The sequence below is a fragment of the Neoarius graeffei genome, chromosome 6 (genome assembly GCF_027579695.1).
Source record: "Neoarius graeffei isolate fNeoGra1 chromosome 6, fNeoGra1.pri, whole genome shotgun sequence".
In the NCBI taxonomy this organism is placed as follows: Eukaryota; Metazoa; Chordata; class Actinopteri; order Siluriformes; family Ariidae; genus Neoarius; species Neoarius graeffei.
The window spans coordinates 8,949,243-8,972,033 of NC_083574.1; the positions used below are offsets into that span (position 1 = coordinate 8,949,243).

Sequence of the window (22,791 nt, forward strand, 5' to 3'; positions counted from 1 at the left end):
ATACTGAGCCTAGCTACATTGCTAACAGGAGTGACAGCGCGTCTGACTGACTGGGAGGTTGCGCAAAGCTCGGAGAGGTACGGATCAGCTCATCTCAATTCAGAGAAGAACATATTTAATTACGGAAGTACGGTGGACTGTTCCTTTAATGTTCCATTTGTATTTTTTAAAAAATGGTGGTTGTATACATTTTTATTTTTTTTCTTTTACACATTTTAAACATCTGTGCTTTTTGAAAATACACAGACCCTCCAGGATTTCGCGATGTTGCGATTTGCAACTTTAATGCAAATTCAACCAATCCCTGTGAATTCACGGCGGTGTTGCAGTTATATCCAATCACCGCAACTTTCCCGCAAATTTGACCAATCGGTGACGTCGACAAACTACCTTCCGCCTTACTTCCAGTGTTGCCAGATTGGGCGGTTTTAAGTGCATTTTGGCGGGTTTTGAACATATTTTGGGCTGGAAAACGTCGGCAGTATCTGGCAACACTGCATGTGCGAGTCAGTGTTTATGTAGGCTTAAATTCTGTTACTGAAAGTGTTATGTTTACAGTGAAGGACTGCGCACTTTTTTTTTTTTACTTAATACAAGAAATTAATGGATGCCAACATTTTTGCCAAAATGGTATTTTATTTTCCATTGTTTAGGCAGCTTCAGCATCATACTGTGAGATTCTGATCAAATTGGGTTTTTTTTCCCTTCTATGAAGCCTGAGCCATTTTTTTAGTTTATAATTATTGTTTAATTTAGTCTTCAGGAGAGACTGCCTGCACACAGTACTAGTATTAATAGGTTTTTTTTTCTTACATGAAAGCTGAGGCATTTATATTATATTTTAAGGTAACTTCATGTTGTGCTGTGAGGTTCTCTGCACTTTAACTTTAGAACCAACAGGTGCATTTGGATAAGTAAAGCTGATTTTTCTGCATTTTTGTAGTCCTGGTAATCTTTTATATTGGTAAAGTTGCTTATAGGACCATTTCTCAGTGTCTGTTTTTTTAATCAATAGCTTTTCAGTAATAACTTAATATTTAACATATCACTCAATTTTAATCACAAAAAGACAAAATCGCAACTTTCACTTCCTCCCGCAATGTAATCACAACAAAAACCTAAAAAACACCACAACTTTCATCGCAATTTTTTGGAAAACCCTGCAACATGAGACATTTTAGCCTGCAGCAATCACAAAAAAGGCCTGCGGAATCCTGGGGGGACTGGATAGATATAAAATTTGGGCTGCACTCCAGCATCTGAGAAGAAAGGCTTGATTTTGAGCGCCCTGTGCACCATCAAACTAAAACCCCTTTTTTTTTTTTTTTTAAGTTTGAGCTTACTTGAGGATATTTCAGCAGGGAATTCTTCAAAAGAGCTATTAGGACTCCTTTTACTTCAAGACAAAAATTGATTTACAAGTGAAGAGTCGAGGAGAGTCCTGGAACAGCCAACGGTGAAGGAATCCTCATCTTCCTCTTCTTCGGGTTTTTACAGAGTGAAAGAATCTGAATTTGCAGTCCATTTTCGAACCGAACACAGAATGACACCACGTTTTACGTCATACGTCCGCCGTGAGGACTCAACTCAACATGCCACGCCCCCGAAACATAGAGCGCTTCTGTGGCGTGCTGGCTGACGGCACTTTTAGTTTGCCGGGGCGGCGGGGGGTTAAATTACACCGACCCCTGTATTGAGGTTTTTCACCTGACGTCACAGGGTCACGTGACGCCCCGGTGTCCGCCATTTTGAAGGTCAAGCTAGCTAATGTCAACATCATCATAGCTGGTATGTTACTGTAGCAATGTTTACGTTCAGTCATTTGGATGACTGTTAAAACCTTTCAGTCTCAAGTTTTTCCTTTACTGTATTTACTAGTTTACTGTAATTATGATCCGGCAGCTATTTACACCGGATCCAGTGTAAATAGCTGCCGGAGCGCGCTCCGGCTTGCTCCCCCTCAAATTAAGCAGCGTGCTCCGGCTTGCTCCCGGAGTGCTCCGGCTTGCTCCCGGAGTGCTCCGGCTTGCTCCCGGAGCGCGCTCCGGCTTGCTCCCCCTCAAATTAAGCAGCGTGCTCCGGCTTGCTCCCGGAGTGCTCCGGCTTGCTCCCGGAGTGCTCCGGCCGAGGTTCCGGAGCGCGCTCCGGCTTGCTCCCCCTCAAATTAAGCAGCGTGCTCCGGCTTGCTCCCGGAGTGCTCCGGCTTGCTCCCGGAGTGCTCCGGCCGAGGTTCCGGAGCGCGCTCCGGCTTGCTCCCCCTCAAATTAAGCAGCGTGCTCCGGCTTGCTCCCCCTCAAATTAAGCAGCATGCTCCGGCTTGCTCCCGGAGTGCTCCGGCTTGCTCCCGGAGTGCTCCGGCTTGCTCCCCCTCAAATTAAGCAGCGTGCTCCGGCTTGCTCCCAGAGCACTCCGGGAGCAAGCCGGAGCGCGCTGCTTAATTTGAGGGGGAGCAAGCCGGAGCGCGCTCCGGCAGCTATTTACACTGGATCCGGTGTAAATAGCTGCCGGATCATAATTACAGTAAAGCAGGTAAACGTCGTTCTCTAAGCCTGCTAACCTCAATTTTTGCAAATACCTCTCCCTCTGCTCACCCTGTAAATGCCCTACATCGCTGGATAGTGAAGGTGTTTTCTGCATCTCGCTCCTTTTTCTTTTATGTTTTTCGTTTGTCGCCTTCCTCGCATTCAAACTGATTCGAGCCGTGACGTCCAAAATGGCAGCATCACATGACTTGGTCACGTGGGTGAAAAACCTCAATTACTGACCCTGTGTTATGATGTGCTTGGGGACGGTCGGAGCTCTGAGTGCGCCTCCCCGTGCCTGTTTCAGCCCTTAAATCATCCTCAGTGCTTGGAGAAGCTCGCCAATCAGGTTAGACTGCGTTATCGTTCGGTTCGCGCAGAGATAATGACGCCACCACACCCAGGCCGATTAAGACACACACTGCGATTGGTCAAAAGTTTGGCGCTCGTATTGGTCACAAGCACGTGCTCATTGTTTACAGTCTGGCTTCCTGCAGTCTCTTCACCGGGGCTGGATTTCAGCAAACGGAGGGATTTCTATAAAAGAGGACTTGTGCCCAATACGTTTGTCACTGTGACGACCGCTCGTCATTTTCTCTTCGTCACTGATGGGTTATATTAGTCAGTGACGAGCGCCAGCGGGAGCCCTGCCTACTTCAGGGTACACTCGGGAACCGTGAGTGATAAGGCGCTGTTTACACATACCCGGGTATTTTTAAAAACGCATATTTTCTAAACTCCATTTTCCAAAATAACTTCGTGCACACAGCTGCGTTTTTTTTTTAAATTACGTTTATATTGATCCGCATAAATACGCTGTCAAGAGCTCTTGCGCAGTCTACCCTCGTCAGCCAGGTAAGAGTGTGCAGGCAACTTTTTTGACGACATCGACAGAAGCGCGCATGTGAGTACACTCACCCTGTATGTACGGATGTACCAACTCTGCGAGTGACAGGAGTGAGGATTGTGACATTCTGAAATTTTCCTGCCATTCCTCCGGGACGACAACGCCATTCTCGAAATTCTCCCACCAGATAGCAGTCCGTCCAGGTCGAACCCAAAATCACCGACGCTGGCGGTGGTACAGTCGGGCTCTTTTGGTCACCGGAAGCTCCGCAATTGCTGCCCTCCGAGCCCTAATGCGTCTCTGCTGGTCAATGAGCTTTATTCTCAAAAGCAAACAGGCGAATATAGCTCTTAATAACAGAAATGCTGCTACTCTGAGTGTTTCCATGCTTGTCATATGTACAATGGTCGCTCTTTTGTGGCGCGAAGATTGCCTAAAACTCCGTTTTGGTCTCTTTACACACAAACGCAAAACGGAGTTTTCAAAAAATCTCCACTTTTGCCGGGGTTTTTAGAAAGAATCGTTTTCAGAGGAAAAAACTCCGTTTGTGTATAAACGAAAGGCACAAACGAAGGCAAAGGTCTGCGTTTTTAAAAATACCCAGGTATGTGTAAACAGTGCCTAAGTGTCCTGTGACTGGTCCAGATGCAAGTGTACTTTGATTGGTCAAACGTGCCAACGCAACACTGGCACCTGCCATTTTTAAAATTCCGTCTTGAAACACCGAGAGAAAATGAATCGCGACAAATGGACTGACGGTGAAGTTCAGGCTTTATTGAGCGTATGGACCCTTTTCACGTGACGTCACGACAAACGTGGCCGCCATTTTGGACGTGTACTACCAGTAGTTTACCACAGCCAGCATTGAGGAACGGCAGCAAAGAAAGTGTTTGTTTATTTTCAGCAAGACTTCCATCATGCCACTATGTTGTTGTGCACCTGGATGTAGTAACCATCAACACACAAGGCAAGGGTTATCATTTTATCGGATCCCGGTAGATGCTGACCGACGGAGAAGATGGATAGCGGCATACCAACGCTTGTGTAGTGACCACTTTGTTGGAGGTAAGACGAATAAAATTAGCCAGAAAAGGCATTACATTGCTGTTAACATTCCATTCTAGTTTACTGTAATTATGATCTGGCAGCTATTTACACCGGATCCAGTGTAAATAGCTGCCGGAGCCAACGTCCGAGGCTCCGGAGCGCGCTAGCTCGCGGCCCGGCCGGACGTTGGCTCCGGCAGCTATTTACACTGGATCCGGTGTAAATAGCTGCCAGATCATAATTACAGTAAACTAGTAAATACAGTTTTCTGCATCTCGCTCCTTTTTCTTTTATGTTTGTCGCCTTCCTCGCATTCAAACCGATTTGAGCCGAAGTCCACTACATGTCCAAAATGGCGGTCGCGTTTACGAAGGTCACGTGACTGAAAAGGGTCACGAAATATAATCTTTGCAAGCATTTCCTGGACTAGTACGCTGGCTTAGGTCAGTTCCTACTGGCGACGCCAATGCAAGACAGAAAATCCCTCGAAGGTATGTAGTTCTCAGGGGGTAGTTCGTCTGAGTCCCTAGATCTCCTCCTCGAAGTCTTTTCTTCCCTCAGTGTGTGTCACAAATTATAAATAATCGAGGGTGGCAATAATTTAATGGCTCAGAAAGTTAAGAATTAAGAGCTTCTTTTTTTTTTTTAAACTGTATTCAGGCTTTCGTCTAAACGGGGGAACAGGGGCGCTGCGCCCTCTTACTCTCGGCATGTGCCCCCTTACCGACTCCGTGAAAACATCCCAGCAACACTACGTGACAATGTGTCTGATCATCAAATCCGTTATAATTGCTCCAAAAATATTCCAGTCATAGTAGATACACCGCCAGACGGTGCAAAAACAATCCGAATTGGCGTTTTCCAGACTGAGGCACCATGTTGTTTAGTTGTTTACTTGTCGCGGCTGCTCTCGCGAGATTTGACATGGGTTACATACAAGGTCGGCTGACTTATAGAGCAAGATTTCTCGAGACTGAGTGACCTTTTACCCACCGGCGCGGGAGCTTTTGACAGAAGTAGTTCGCGAGTTGTTTTTGTTGACACTTGGGCATTTAAAGATGTCATCCCGCGGCACGAAACGGAAGAAAGCCAAAGACTGTCCGGGGCAGAAGAAGATTACTTCTTTCTTTTTCAATTTTGACAGACAATTTGTTGCAATTTCCCTCTCAGATAGCCTCAGAATGTCCCATTGGAGCATTTTTCAAAGGCTTTGCACAGCGGGGGGGGACAACCGGCACCATTCCCCCCCCCCCCCCCCCCCGCTTCGCTCCCTCGCCATGGTGAGCGCCCTCATACTAAATTTTTCTAGAAAAAACCCTGCTGTATTTATGCAAGTGTGTGTGTGTGGACTGAATGTTCTGCAGGTCAGGTGATTAAAGCATGGGATGTTGGTGTGGCGACGATGCGCGTTGGTGAAATTTGTCAACTGATCTGCAAATCTGAGTATGCGTACGGATCTGCTGGAAGCCCACCCAAAATCCCACCCCACGCCACCCTGGTGTTCCAGGTACCATTTCACTTGTTTTTTTTCTTTTTCTGTCCTTCATGTGAACACACACATTTTGGCTCTTGCTTAATTTTTGTGTTTGTGTGGCAGGTCGAGTTGTTTGACTTTCACGGTGAGGACATCACAGAGGATGAAGATGGTGGAATTATTCGTCGAACCATCACTAAAGGAGAGGGTTACGCTAAACCAAACGAGGGTGCTTCTGTAGAAGGTAAAAACAAAAACGCACACAGAGCAAGGCTAGCTTATTGTTTTATTAAATTATTTAAACGCGTTTGAATATTAAAGGAGCCGTCCACCCTGAAACACCATGAAATATGTTTATAGTGAAAATCGTGGCGCAGTTATTAGCTCGTCTGTCCATAAGGCCAATGAGCTGTTGCCGTGGCGTCCGTCGTCCTTAATGCGCTTAAATCGTATCTCTGCCGTCGGTTCTCCACAGATTTCCGTTCTGATTTTGTTTGAAAGAACTCCTCACTCTGCAAAAAAAAAAGAAAATAGGTGGTTTTGTCAAATTTTTGGCTAATGAGTTACTAATTAGGCCAAATTAACACATTTTCCAGGCCTCTCACTAGAATTGTATTTCCTTTCTCATCGGAGTTCAGTTCTGATCGGTGTTTTTTCTCGATCTTCACTTGTGGAACAAAACTTGGTTGATTTTTGTTGTTGTAAACAATTTGCTTACACCTTTTTGTTTGTTTTTCAGTTAAACCGTACATGGGTCTGTCTCAGAAACTGGGTACTGTGGCGGTCCCCCACTAAATATACTCAGTCAATAAACTATACGGTTTTGAATGCATGGATTAAAGTTTTCCGTCGTGTGACGGATTTCCGTCAAATGAACTCTCCCAAGGCCAAATGTGAGGTCGGTGCTGATGCGAGGAGAATTAAAATGACGGGTGGTTGGGTAGAGATTGGGTTATAACACTGTTGCAACACCATCAACTATCAGCAGGGTTTATTTAACTTTTTTGTTTTTGAGCCATGCTTTGTGTCGTTCATTTCCTATGTTTGATCATGTTTAAACGTTCGCTGTCTACGGTGCGGCATTAAAAAAACATGCACTGTCAAAATTGGCAAAATACATTCCCATGTGCTTGGCGTGCTTGTGTCTGACCATTTCTGTTTTGTATTAAATTAAATCTTGCCAAAATGACTTAGTTCAAACCTGGACATATAGAAATAGAGCATGTTAAAAACAAAAAAAACGAAAAAATAAACCCCGGAAAGCCCGCTCCTCTGCTTCAGCCAGACTTGAAGACCCGACGGTGCAATATTTGCAGACTGTCAGAAGCAATTAGACCTAAATTTATAGCTAACAAATCAGTAGACGCCCCAACAATTATTATTTTCGTTAGGCCAGTGTGTAAGGTATATTAGAACCGTGCCTTATAGCCTACGTTATATCACAATTTAAAGGACGTTTGAGGAGTTGGAGGCTGCGAGCGCAATGATGTTCCGACATGCGCTAAACTTTATTCCCTGAAAATCATACACCAGCGTTCAATGCCCCAAACAGTCAAAATGTCTAGAAGACTACGGTTAAATAATAATCATAGCCTACTAAGTTAAATTACGTCAAAACATCTGTTTCTGGCCGATTAAATGATGGAGGAAAATGAGAACGAACGCAAAGTAGATAGCAGCCAACTTCACGCGTTCTTTTAGGGAACTTAACACTCGTGTTGGCCACAATATTTCTCTTAATAAAATCTTGAATTGTTTTTGAAGTCATTCAACACAAAGTAAGGTCAAATTATAATTTTAATTTAAGCGAAGATCCAAACTTTTTCTATATTGACGTCGAGCACCGAGGAGCATGTCATTCTGCTTTCGGTTTCGGCAGCATGGATGTGCTTCACATGAAAGAAGGCACTGATGTGTCTGCCATCGATAAAGGTGTAAAAAAACAAGTGGAGGTGGGCTTGGCTGTACGAAATAGGTGAAAACGGAAAGCCATTTAGTTCATGGTGCAAAAAACTAAACATTCCAGGCGCTTGCATTTGTGTGGTTTGCCACAAAAAAATAATATAAGGAAGCAATAGAAAGAGAGTGCAATAAATTTAATATATTAATCCATTAATTAATTGATAATAAAGTTATCAGTTCTAAGTTAACCATTCTCAGAATTTCATCGAAATCCCCCCCCCCCCCCCCCCCCCACACACACACCTAGGGCTGGGCAATTTTACGATTACGATGTTATTCACGATATAAAATCTCTACGATTAGAAATTAGACACGTACGATATGCCTACGATAAGCCTACGCCTTCAATAAAATTACTTCATCCGAAGTTTTGACAGACACGCGAATAGCCAATCATAACTAAACAGTACCGCACGTAACCAATCAGTTGGAAGAGAGCCACGTCAAGTTAGGTTGCGTGCACACACAAACACACACACGTGTAGCAGCAACGCACAGCATGGCTGTGGTGAAGTTTGCAGGAGCGCGGCATTTCTCCAACAAAGCGATTATAAAAATGAGCGAGAAGCCGACTGACCGGAGTTCTGAACAGGAAAGTCAGAGCACTGCCCTGGAGGACATCGTTGAAAAGAAGGGCCAGAGATCTTCGGTTGTGTGGAGGTATTTTGGATATTTAAAATCGGACATACAACAAAGTGTTACACAAAACCTTAAACACACTGACGTACAGGATTGCACTTTTTTCTCCTTGCAGCATAAGGTTTACACGTCAATATGTCTTTTATGTTTATTTGAAAGCTGCTAGAATTTGCACAAATGATTAACAATGGTATATAGTTTTTTATTTTTCAGTTTCAATTTATTCATTTGAACAAAAAGAACAAAAGAATGTGCATCCAGTTTGTTTTGGTTCTGTGAAACTTGAAGGCTTGTTAATCTATTTTTGTTAATTAGGAAGGAACTACTAATTTGTAATGTTCATATTTTGAGCAGAAAATTAAAGAAAATACAAAAATGGTGATTTGATTTATATTGTGATATATATCATTGAAAATTTTGAAAAAATATATCGTGATATAATTTTTTCTCATATCGCCCAGCCCTACCCCCCCGTAAATTTTCAGTTCAAATAATTTTTTTTGCTTTAATCCATGTGAATGGTGATGTTGGTTTTAATTTGAAAAACAATGAAAGAAATAATACAGATAAAACTAAATCTTTGATGTGAACTAGGGATGGCGGAAACTTAAAAAAAAATCTTGACTGACCACCGAGCCTCATTAGCCGGTTAAAGTCGGTTAACCTAGGAGTTTAAACAGGGATGCAAACGGCGCGCCTTTTTCACGGCTCGTGCAGATCCGATTTTTTTTTGGGGGGGGGGCGTTGGAGTGTCTGAATAATTTCATCAGAGTAAATTCTGTAATAAAATTACTTCAAAAGCAAATGCCGTTACAGTTCATGAAAAAGCTGTGAAAAAGTCGACATCTGCGCCTTTAGTTTGTGTGGAGAGATATGATCTGCAATAACATGCATTGTTGGCTACAGACCGAAACATACTTTCAGAATGCACTGGCCAAGGCAGGACTAAACTCAATGTGCCTTCTAATAATAATAATAATAATAAAAAAAAAACAGAATAGTAATTTGTAAGCTAAAAACCCTGTGTCTACACTTGTTTCTTTCGCCGTGTGGCGGCAGCTGCGTTCAACTGGGGCGGGACATGACTGAATGGGTGTTTCTGATTTGTCAGCTGTCTTTAACTGGGGCAGGACATGACTGAATGGGTGTTTCTGATTTGTCAGCTGTCTTTAACTGGGCCGGGAGGGCGGGGCATGACTGAGTGGGTGTTTCTGATTTGTCAGCTGTCTTTAACTGGGGCAGGACATGACTGAATGGGTGTTTCTGATTTGTCAGCTGTCTTTAACTGGGGCGGGAGGGCGGGACATGACTGAATGGGTGTTTCTGATTTGTCAGCTGTCTTTAACTGGGGCGGGACATGACTGAATGGGTGTTTCTGATATGTCAGCTGTCGTCCTTACACCGTATGGCATGGCCCAAGCGTTTACAACACAGAATTCCAGGTTCTCCGCTCCAAAATCGGCAGCTTCAAAATGATTGATTTTTTTTTTTTTCACCAACAACCAAAAAAAAAAAAAAAAATTAACCGGTTGACGTTGATTCGGTCAAACGGTCATCGGTTAACATCCCTAATGTGAACACTATTCAGAATTTGGCAAAAATTCTGCAAATTTGTGGGAAAATGGCGGCTCGATCTGGGACACGATAAACGGTTGACTCCATCGCATTCCCTTAAAAAGGTTGTAGTCCACTGAAAAGTCTCCAATTGTATTTTAAGTTGTAACTTTATCCACCTAAGGATCGGTGCGCTCACAGAATAATCATAACCGTAATAAAACATCATGCGAAATATTTGATCACCGTCGTAACTCCATTTCCCGCAGACCCAAAACCAATACGATCGTGTGTTTTGATCTAAACGGAAAGCCTCAGGGTCGAGGTCACGACCTCACCAAAAGTAGGAACTTAAAATCACTACGCCGTATAAACATTTAGTTATAAATCTGCAATTTTGTTTTTTAAAACGAAAGCTGAAAGTTAGGTATAGAATGTGTTTCTTACAGAATATGTTACGATGGTAGCTGGTCTTGTATGGATTTCTGAGCTGTAAAATGAGTTGTGGTCTATTTTTTACCGTAGCGTGTTATTTGTGTGCGGGGAAGGACACACATTAACAATTTGCATGTGTAGAATGGAATTTTCCACTCCAGCAGTTAGAAGTTGATCGCGCTTCCATTTGCGGTCTCTCTGTTACGCGAGTGATCTGTTCGGACGTTATCGCTGAAAAGGTGAGTTTTGACAGTTTTATTTTGTTTTAGTCTTGCAGTATAAGGCAATAGAACGTTTCTTTTTCATCTTACTTTCATATTTCGTTGCGTATTTTTGGCCAATATTTTGCAATCATGGTCAATTTAGATCGAACTTTTGATAGAATCTACGGCCAGTCATTTTGCCCCGCCTCGCACTCCGTCCGGTGTGGTATTGATGTCCCGTTGCTCGCGCGCTGCAGCAGAGACCCGCGCGACCTTCAGCCGGTACAGTCGCTGTTCTTTTACCACCGCCGTTATTCTCATCTTTCCGGTGTGTTCTTGATTTTTCCATTGTGTCCTATTTCGCCATATCAAATCCCCAAAATGTATCATATTATTCATATTTAAGTGAATAATCAATTCAGTCATCATAACTTGGCATTTTTAACCCAAGCAATCAAAAAGAGGAAATTTATTCAATATTTTCACTCATCTGTGAAGGAGGGGCTTTAATTCTTCATGATGGAGTTATTTTATATGGAAATCAATTTTATAAAAGCATTTGAATCGCCGTAAAGTGTCATGTCAGCATCTGACGTTGGCGACCACTAATCTGAAAGCACTACGATCAGCAGCCAAGTGCAGCAGGTCAATGATCATCTTTCCTGTCGCCAACGTCAGGTTGTCTGTGAAGGCTTTCCTAGGTCTGCCTCTCTTTCTTTTACCTTCTATACGTCCTTCGATACACGGTCGTTCCAGTTGGTTCTCTCTGACAATATGGCCCATAAATCTAAGTTGTCTCTGAAGGATAGTTCTCAACAGGCACTTTTTCTCCTGGACCATTTGCAAAATCTCTTCTTCTTTGGTTTTCCGATCTATCCATGATATTTTCATCATGCACCTATTAAACCACATTTCTGCAGCTTCTAACTGGTTCTTTACTGCCGCGCTTATAGTCCAGGATCCGCATCCATATAACAATACAGACCAGACATAACACTTTAAGAATCGTTTCTTTGATTTGGTTGGGGGGGGGGGGGGGGTTATTTGTAAAGATATTCCTTTTTTCCATGAATGCTTGCTTTGCCATGGCGATACGTCTTCTAATTTCCACTGTGCTTCTACCATCATGGGTCAGCATGCGTCCCAGGTATTCAAAGGACTCCGTCTGTTGTAGTTTTTGTCCATCTAGAATGATTTCACGCTTTGGGTTTTCAGTATTTGAAGAGTACCATAGTTTTGGTCATCTTTTTATTTATAAACAGTCCTCTTTTTTTCACTTTCAGATTTCAGCTGCTTTAGCATTCTTTCAAGACTGTCCTCGTCTTCAGTTAAAAGTACTGTATCATCTGCATATCTGACATTCTTCACCGGAACACCGTTTATCTTGATTGCAGCCTCTTCTGTTATTTTCCTCATAATCTCAGAATACAATGAAAATAGATCAAGTGACATGACACATCCTTGTCTGACACCTCTTTTGATAGGAGCCCAGTCATTAATTTGAATAGTAATCAAAAAAATTCCACAGTGGAGGCCAGATAAAGCAAGATACTATCTATATTCTTATTAAACATAACAAACATTGAGTGTTAAGTAAATGCAAAAAAAAAAAGCAAAATTAGAAAATTTTTTTTGACCATGATGTCCCAAATGACAGACCAGTTTCTGAGACGGACCCATCTCCTCTCTGTTCTCAGTGGATTTCAGTTCTGATTGTTTTCTTTGAATGAACGAGACCTTCGACATAACCCTTGGTGGTTGGATTGTCAATTTTTTTTGCTTACGAATTAGTTATTAGGTCGACTTGATACATTTCCTTCGGACTAGAATTGTATCTCCTCTCTTGTTTATTATGCGACTTCAGCTCTGATCGATGTTTTGGGTCGATCTTCCTTCATGGAAGGAAATTTAGTCCTTCGTTGATTTTCCTGTTGTAAACTGTTTGTCGTGGAGGTTGGTCCTCTGTCACGTGCCCCTTTTCCACCAAAGCAGTTCCAGGGCTGGTTCGGGGTAGAGCCCTGCACTCCCGCGGGACCCAACGCAAAGCAGTGCGGCGCGGGACAAATTTTGAAAGCTCATTGCGGGGGTGGGCGGGAGGGGGAGTGCACAATGCGGGCGCAGGCGGGAGAGGTGATAAGCTGCAGTCCCGCTAACTAAAAACGTGTTTAAAATAAAATTTATAAATTATTAATTTATGTCTATTGTATATAATTTGTGCTGGATATTTTATTTGGCATTAATAACATTTTAAGATGCCTAAATTTGCAGATGTGGTCTAATCTTGCCATTTTGGAAGCGCAAAATACCAGGATGCAAATTATGCAATGCCCGTATGTAATCAACTCTCCTCACGTGTAGCGAGTCTACTCCTGTAGCGTTCAGACGTCCCATTTTATATCGGTGCTGCCCCGCAAACTAGCGTTTACTAAACCACCTCCCGAGCAGGGTTAGATTTGCACCGGTTTAAGCAGCTTTCAGGGGCGACACCGGTATAACTTTGTACCATGTGAACGCTCTACCGGGGCAGCCCCGGTGCGACACCGGAGTAAAAGTTGCCGTTTGAACACTCCTTATGATTTATTAGGCTTTTAAAAAAAAAAATTTTTGCGCCTATAATTCAAATGCATATTACAAATGTATGACAAGGTCGACCATAAAAACAATTATACCACTGGAAAGAGCTTGTTTTGATTAGCAAATGCACAAAATATGAAGTTGGTACTCTAAACCAAACTATAATAAAGATTAAAGTGCCATTCCACCATTGGATGTATTCTTTGGCATAAAATACAATATATTTTATGACAACATGACTAGACAGAGAAATCTTTTAGCTTCAAAATGATATATCAAACATAATTTTTTGACAAGTATATTAATTTTGCGACCAAAGTCACCCACCCTTTTAATTTCCGCACGGTAGTGAAACGTGATGTCATCGGCAGGTTCCCCTTCTTGTGTACCACGTGTCGGTCTATTTTTAGACCAGGAAACCCCCAAAGTGAGAGAGTCATTTCTCCTCGTATATGGGGGCCAAAAAAATTGCGAAAAATTGAGTTAATCTTTCAGTTAGCTAGATTTATTGGTATTATTTTTATCGCGTTTTATCCGCCATTGCTGATATGTGCCACGTCACGTGGTACACAAGAAGGGGAACCTGCCGATGACATCACGCGCGGAAATTAAAAGGGTAGGTGACTTTGGTCGCAAAATTAATATACTTGTCGTCAAAAAATTGTTTGATATATCATTTTGAAGCTAAAAGATTTCTCTATCTAGTGATACCATTTATATATGTTGTCAAAATATATTGTATTTTATGCCAAAGAATACATCCAATGGTGGAATGGCACTTTAAGGTATCCAGTACGGCATGTTTTACGATAGACGGAAATGCTGTTTTAAGGCATATAATCTACTAGCAGACAAACTAGCAACGCATCATTTCATTTTTTTCGCACCATTCTGTGTAAACTCGAGACTTTTGTGTGCGAAAACCCCAGGAGGAGATCAGCAGTTTCTGAAATACTGAAACCAAAAATGGGTAATTCCGCCCCAAATGGCCAGATTTAGAAAAATGTTCACCACTGACCATCTCGGATTTGCTTCATACTTTCTGGAAATAGTGTATAGAATTTTAGGCTTGTACCTTCATTAGTTTCTGAGATATAGGGGCTTTAAAAAAGGGGCGTGGCCCCAATTTCACTGTTGAAACGCGTGCTACAGAGAACGGACCTAACTTCCATAAGTCATTACTTTTAAACTATTCATGCAAGATGCGTGAAATTTTCAAGGACTGTTCTTCAATGCCAGACGCCTTTAAATAGAAAGTTCACAGTTCAATATTTGCCTAGTTATGGCTTGCTGAAAATCATAACAAAAATGTGCTTTGGAGCAACTTTGATGCCCCGTATCTCCACATTAAAGCACACCAGATCTTTCAAATTTTCTTATTTATTCCTCATGTTAGAGTACTCTTAGGCTTTTAAAAAAAAAAAAAAATTATACCGCTGGAAAGAGCTTGCTTTGATTAGCAAATGCACAAAATATGAAGTTGGTACTCTAAACCAAACTATATAAATATTAAGGTATCCAGTACGGCATGTTTTACGATAGACGGAAATGCTGTTTTAAGGCATATAATCTACTAGCAGACAAACTAGCAACGCGTCATTTCGTTGCCAAACACCAGAGTGGGTATTTGAAGGAAAATCTGTCAGCGGATGAATGTATTAACAGTGAAATTAGGGCCACGCCTCCTTTTTTTTTTTTTTTTTTTTTAAAGCCCCTAGATCTCAAACTACTGAAGGTACAAGCCTAAAATTTTGTACTTTATTTATTATTTATTTATTTATTTATCCGGCACACTGACAATATTTCCAGAAAGTATGAAGCAAACCTGAGACGGTCAGTAGCGAGGCTTCTGGTGATTTTCACTCGGATTGACCCAAATGCTCATCCGGCTCAAACCAACACCCATGCCACAAAGAAAGTCAGTCACACTTGTAGACCAGTGGCGAGGAGCTGAAAATAAAGGGCATACCCCTCCAGGCGGTAGAACAAAGCGGGACCTGTTTTATTTGAAGGGTATGGGTGTCTACTTCATAAAAAACATGGTTGTACAAAATTAATATTGTCACAACATATGGTCCTTATTTGCTGGACCATCTGCAAAATTCTGTATCGCTATACCAGAGGCGTTTCCTCTGCAATGAATGCACATATTGATGTGTGGGCATCAATATACTGCATCATTTAGGTCCATGATATGCTAATGCAACCTTTCTGGGCGTTTTAATTTGATTTTCATCAATTTATGGGTGTATTAACCCCTTAGAATCCAAATATTTTTGATTTTTTTTCAGGTTGTTCGTTGAATATTTCAATTATAAATGATTGTCAGGAAAATAAGGTAAAACTCATATCATTCTATAGTTTTAGATGTCTTTTATTCAAAAATACCAGTTTGAATTGTTCAGAATGGGCACAACACTGCCAATTAACCCTTTGTTTGCGACTGCGCATAAACCCGGATTTAACGTTGAAATCACAATTTGAGAAAATGAAGCCGATATTTTCTCTATGGATGAGTTGTACATTACTAAGGAGAGAAATCATTATTTCAGAGATGCAAATGTAGTCTGAGACATGTTTTCAAGCAATTTAACCCCTTCCTAGCTAATACAGGTCGATCGGGTCATTGGTCATACAAAACATTGCCGACATCTTTGATCGTGAAATTAGGTTTGCTAGCATAAGATATTTTTGAAAAGCACTATTTTACTAAACATCTGCTTCCTCTTCTATAAAAACCTGTTGATGTTTTTGTATTGAAACAATACACATGTTATTTGGATGGTGTGTACAACAACATGAAAACGAATAGAATATATTTTGTTCATTTGGTGCAGATCTGGGGATTCTTTTGTGCTGTTAACCCTGAACAGTTACTAGTAAATAATAGGCCTTCATTTCAATCAAACATCAGGGGCTTCAAAGTTTGGGAGAATAGCAGGGTACAAATAATTTACAGCAGGGTGCAAAATGGTAAAATGTCTGCCAGCGGCAGACATAATGCACGCAAAGCGTGCAGGGATATATATACTGAACAAAAATATAAACGCAGCACCTAAAAATTTTATTTATATTTTGTACATCCGATACTGATTTTTTTTTTTTTTTCTGCCCACATCAAATGATAGTATAGCATACCAGTAAACATTTTTTGGAAAAAAAAAAAAAGTCCCTCTACTCAAGTTCTGAGCAGTGCCCAGACTTGAGATAATCCATGATCCAGTCGGGTGTGACCATTGCAGACAAAAATTTCACTGAGTAATGCATGTCATGACCATCCTTTATGTGGGGCCAATAAAAGACCACCCTAAAATGACACAAATGTTCAAATGTCAAGATGCCACAGATGACCAGAATCAACCGGGAACGAGCCATTGGCATGCTGCAGGCTGGAATGTCCATCAGAGCTGTAGGGCGTCAATTGGGGGTGCTATTCCACGATAGTCCGCCTCCGACGACGATTTCAGCAGCATGGCACCACAGACAACATGCCACATGCACGCAGGCCACGTGTCACCACTCCAGCTCAAGACCGGCATATCCGTCTGACCCACCTGCGTGATCGGTGCTGGACTGCAACACGGACCGCAGATGAGACCATGGGGAGACACAATCGCAGGGTCAGCAGTCAAACTGTGAGAAACCGACTCAGAGAAGCTGGCCTCCATGCACGTAGACCTCATCGAGGATTGGACCTGACTGCTGGGCAACGACGTTCTCATCTGGACTGGGCTTGGGCACATAGAAAATGAAAATGAATTTCTATCTGAACATTTGTATTTCATAAAATATGGACCGCTGCGTTTATATTTTTGTTCTGTGTGTGTGTGTGTGTGTGTGTGTGTGTGTGTGTGTATATGTATGTGTGTATTAGAGAGAGAGAGATATATGCAAGTACGAATTTATCATGGGGCGGGATGGTTTGGAACAGGCCATCTAAAATTGGGATAACATTTACCCGGGACGGGTATTTGAGGCAGGTCGTCTAGCTTAAGCTTGATTAGCGTTGTTACGCACGCCAGTGTTTCCCACAGAAATTTTGGAGACTATGGGGGAGGCGCGGGGGTTGTTTAAAATTGAGTGATATATTAAATATTAAGTTATTACTGAAAAACTATTGATTAAAAAAACAGACACTGAGAAATGGTCCTATAAACAACTTTACCAATATAAAAGATTACCAGGACTACAAAAATGCAGAAAAATAGGCTTTACTTATCCAAATGCACCTGTTGGTTCAAAAGTTAAAGTGCAGAGAACCTCACAGCACAACATGAAGTTACCTTAAAATATAATATAATATGCCTCAGCTTTCATGTAAGAAAAAAAAAAACACTATTAATACTAGTACTGTGTGCAGGCAGTCTCTCCTGAAGACTAAATTAAACAATAATTATAAACTAATAAAATAAATGGCTCAGGCTTCATAGAACAAAAAAAACAATTTGAACAGAATCTCACAGTATGATGCTGAAGCTGCCTAAACAATGGAAAATAAAATACCATTTTGGCAAAAACGTTGGCATCCATTAATTTCTTGTATTAAGTAAAAAAAAAAAAATGTTGCCAGATACTGCTGACGTTTTACAGCCCAAAATATGTTCAAAACCCACCAAAATGCACTTAAAACCGCCCAAATTGGGCGGGAAAACGCGCAATCTGGCAACACAGGCGCAATCTGGCAACACAGGCGGCAGTAATGGCTGCACTCTTGTCGAGGATGTAAACACAGTTGACGTGGCAACGGACATACATGACATAGTGGATGTAATTTACGTTCACAACTTTTTTTTTTTTTTTTTTTTGCTGTCAAATATTTAATATTAAATTTTGTGACTCGACTGACAATAGCCGGCGGCATAACAAGCCATAGCCGGCGATTTGCCGCCGGTGACCGGCTACTTTTGAGACCGCTGAAACCTGACTTTCAATAATTATTACCCTTTTTATTCTCAGGTTGAAATCTAGTTCACTCATTATGTCAAGGGGTGGTCAAGTAGAGTTTCATGTAGAAAATGCCATGCTGTATGTCATTCACATCTCTGCCAATGTCTCCTGATCATGGGGGACATTCGGATAGGAAACACACTGACTGAGGTTTGGTGGCCACAGCAATTACATAATCCAGCATTGGCTGCCCGTAGAAACACAGAGTTCCATTCATTGTACATGAAGGACTGTGCAGCATGCAGTAATTAAGATGGCCATAGGCCTTCCTCCCACAGCTCTTGCCTTAGTTGGAATGAGAATTAGGTTCAAATTACAGAAAACTTTGGCCATACAGAATTTTGCAGATGGTCCGGCAAATAAGGGGTTAATCCATATGTTGTTACAATATTAATTTTGTACAACCATGTTTTTCATGAAGTAGACACCCATACCCTTCAAATAAAACAGGTCCCGCTTTGTTCTACCGCCTGGAGGGGTACCACCTCTTTTTAGAGGGCTTTTCAAGGTTTGGCCGCTGCACTATTCACTTCTCTTCACTCTGAGATCACAATTTTTCCCATTCTGATGTGTGAACGTGAACTGAAGCTCTTGATTTGTACCTGCACAATTCGATGCATCGTGCTGCTGTCAATCAAGGGATTAGAGAACCGCGTAAAACAGCGGGAGTCTGTGGCCATTCCTAATAAAGTGGCCAGCAAGTGTAATGAAGGTACAAGTCGTTCAGGGTGGATTTTACTTCCATGTGAACAGATTGCATTTAAGCCTTCAAAACGAGAGGCGTTTTGATAACGTTGTACTTTGTCGTTCAGCGCATGTGCAGGGAACGTACGAGGGCCGCGTGTTCGACGATCGGGATCTGAAGTTTGAGGTGGGAGACGGAGAGAGTCTCGACCTGCCGCTCGGGGTGGAGAAAGCACTGCAGGCGATGGAACAGGGCGAGGAGTCCCTGTTCTTCATCAAACCAAAGTAATTACACACTTTTTTGTGTTCATATTCACTGGAAAATCAATCAATTAAGTATAAATTTACTCCGTGTTTTGTTAGTCTGGTTAACTTATCCACTCTGAGCAAGTACACTACCGTTCAAAAGTTTGGGGTCACTTTGAAATGTCCTTATTCATTTTTGAAAGAAAAGCACTGTTCTTTTCAATGATCACTTTAAACTAATCAGAAATGCACTCTATACATTGCTAATGTGGTAAATGACTATTCTAGCTGCAAATGTCTGGTTTTTGGTGCAATATCTCCATAGGTGTATAGAGGCCCATTTCCAGCAACTATCACTCCAGTGTTCTAATTAGGGATGGCGAAAACTAAAAAAAAAAAAAATCTTGACCGACCACTGAGCCTCATTAGCCGGTTAAAGTCGGTTAACCTGTGAGTTTAAACAGGGATGCAAACGGCGCGCCTTTTGGCGGATGCCGCCTTTTTCACGGCTGAATCGTGCAGATCCGATTTTTTTGGGGGGGGGGGCGTTGGAGTGTCTGAATAATTTCAACAGAGTAAATTCTGTATTAAAACTACTACATAAGCAAATGCCGTTACAGTCCATGAAACATAGGAAGTATGAGAAGAAAACAGAATGCACTGGCCAAGGCAGGACTAAACTCGATGTGCCTTCTAATAATAATTTTAAAAAAAATAGTAATTTGTAAGCTAAAAAGCCTGTCTCTACACTTGTTTCTTTCGCCGAGTGGCAGCTGTCTTTAACTGGGGCGGGACATGACTGAATGGGTGTTTCTGATTTGTCAGCTGTCGTCCTTACACCGCATGGCATGCCCCAAGCGTTTACAACACAGAATTCCAGGCTCTCCGCTCCAAAATCGGCAGCTTCAAAACGATTGATTTTTTTTTTTTTTTAAACCGACAACCAAAAAAAAAATTAACCGGTTGACGTTGATTCGGTCAACCAACGGTCATCGGTTAACATCCCTAGTTCTAATGGTACAACGTGTTTGCTCGTTGCCTCAGAAGGCTAATGGATGATTAGAAAACCCTTGTACAATCATGTTAGCACAGCTGAAAACAGTTGAGCTCTTTAGAGAAGCTATAAAACTGACCTTCCTTTGAGCAGATTGAGTTTCTGGAGCATCACATTTGTGGGGTCGATTAAATGCTCAAAATGGCCAGAAAAATGTCTTGACTTGTCTTGAACTTATGGCGGTAAATAAAAGTGTGACTTTTCATGGAAAGCACAATTGTCTGGGTGACCCCAAACTTTTGAACGGTAGTGTACATGCCCATTTCAGAGCGCAGAGATTTTGCCGTTTTGATTTGCCGACTCGGCATGTTCATTGTGTACTTTCAGGTATGGCTTTGGAAACGCAGGCAGACTCAAATTTAACATTCCTCCTGATGCAACACTGCAATACAAAATCACGCTGACGAAGTTTGAGAAGGTGAGTGTGCTTGAACAGTCTCACATGTATAAATGACACTTTTGGCGCCTTGATGTGGGGGGTGGGGTCAGGTATACTGGTTTACCTCCGTCTGTCCGAAACACCCTTTTTCTCAGCAACCATAAATCATAGCCACTTGGTACCAAACTTCAGCTTGGGGTTCTATACCGTGTGTACCGTTTTCACGTCTGTCGCACATCGACTTCCTGTTTACCGACTGAACGTATTTACGAAACGTATAGTGTGGATTTACAAAATTTTCATAACGTTCTTCTCCGCAACTACAAATCACAAGTGCTTGATATTTGGTAGTGAGCTCCAGCTTGGGTTTCTATACCGTGTATACTGTTTTTCAAGTCTGTCGCACATCGACTCCCTGTTTACCGACTGAACGTACGGTATTTATGAAACGTATAGCGTGGATTTACAAAATTTTCGTAACATTCTTCTCCACAACTGCTTGATATTTGGTAGCGAGCTCCAGCTTGGGTTTCTATACCGTGTAGACCGTTTTCAGGTCTGCCGCACATCGACTTCCTGTTTACCGACTGAATGCATTTATGAAACGTATAGCGTGGATTTACAAAATTTTCGTAAAATTCTTCTCCACAACTACAAATTGTAACTGCTTGATATTTGGTAGCGAGCTCCAGCTTGGGGTTCTATACCGTGTATACCGTTTTCAGGTCTGTCGCACATCGACTTCCTGTTTACTGACTGAATGCATTTATGAAACGTATAGCGTGGATTTACAAAATTTTCGAAAATTCTTCTCCGCATCTACAAATCACAACTGCTTGATATTTGGTAGCGAGCTCCAGCTTGGGGTTCTATACTGTGTATACTGTTTTCAGGTCTGCCGCACATCGACTTCCTGTTTACCGACTGAATGCATTTATGAAACGTATAGCGTGGATTTACAAAATTTTCGTAACATTCTTCTCCGCAACTACAAATCGCAACTGCGTGATATTTGGTAGCGAGCTCCAGCTTGGGTTTCTATACCGTGTATAGCGTTTTCAGGTCTGTTGCACATCGACTTCCTGTTTTCCGACTGAACATATTTACGAAACATGTAGCGTAGATTTACAAAATTTTTGTAACCATCTTCTCTGCAATGACAAATCGCAACTGCTTGATATTTGGTAGCGAGCTCCAGCTTGGGTTTCTATACCGTATATAGCGTTTTCAGGTCTGTCGCACATCGACTTCCTGTTTACCGACTGAACATATTTACGAAACATGTAGCGTAGATTTACAAAATTTTTGTAACATTCTTCTCTGCAATGACAAATCGCAACTGCTTGATATTTGGTAGCGAGCTCCAGCTTGGGTTTCTATACCGTGTATAGCGTTTTCAGGTCTGCCGCACATCGACTTCCTGTTTACCGACTGAATGCATTTATGAAACGTATAGCGTGGATTTACAAAATTTTCGTAACATTCTTCTCCGCAACTACAAATCGCAACTGCTTGATATTTGGTAGCGAGCTCCAGCTTGGGGTTCTATACCGTGTATAGCGTTTTCAGGTCTGTCGCACATCGACTTCCTGTTTACCGACTGAATGCGTTTACAAAACGTATAAGGTGGATTTACAAAATTTTCGTAACATTCTTCTCCACAATGACAAATCGCAACTGCTTGATATTTGGTAGCGAGCTCCAGCTTGGGGTTCTATACCGTGTGTACCGTTTTCAGGTTTGTCGCACATCGACTTCCTGTTTACCGACTGAAGATATTTATGAAACGTATAGCATGGATTTACAAAATTTTCGTAACATTCTTCTCCGCAACTACAAATCGCAACTGCTTGATATTTGGTAGCGAGCTCCAGCTTGGGGTTCTATACCGTGTATAGCGTTTTCAGGTCTGTCGCACATTGACTTCCTGTTTACCGACTGAATGCGTTTACAAAACGTATAGGGTGGATTTACAAAATTTTCGTAACATTCTTCTCCACAATGACAAATCGCAACTGCTTGATATTGGGTAGCGAGCTCCAGCTTGGGGTTCTATACCATGTGTACCGTTTTCAGGTCTGTCGCACATCGACTTCCTGTTTACCGACTGAACGTATTTACGAAACATAGCGTGGATTTTGACGCTATTTCTAGAAGCAAAATGCTCTTTCAAAATGACAGTTTACCAGGATGCTGTTTGAAATCCCTGGGGAGAGACACTGCT

General features: G+C 41.9%; 1 protein-coding gene across 1 annotated transcript in view; it reads left to right on the forward strand.

Moving 5' to 3' along the window:
• fkbp4 (FKBP prolyl isomerase 4) overlaps positions 1-22,791 on the forward strand; it is a 116,918-nt gene that overhangs the window by 56,569 nt on the left and 37,558 nt on the right. The window contains exons 3-6 of the mRNA XM_060923272.1: positions 5,781-5,923; positions 6,014-6,134; positions 19,017-19,173; positions 20,516-20,606. Coding sequence (XP_060779255.1) covers positions 5,781-5,923; positions 6,014-6,134; positions 19,017-19,173; positions 20,516-20,606 — 512 coding nt within the window. The remainder of the gene's footprint in view (positions 1-5,780; positions 5,924-6,013; positions 6,135-19,016; positions 19,174-20,515; positions 20,607-22,791) is intronic.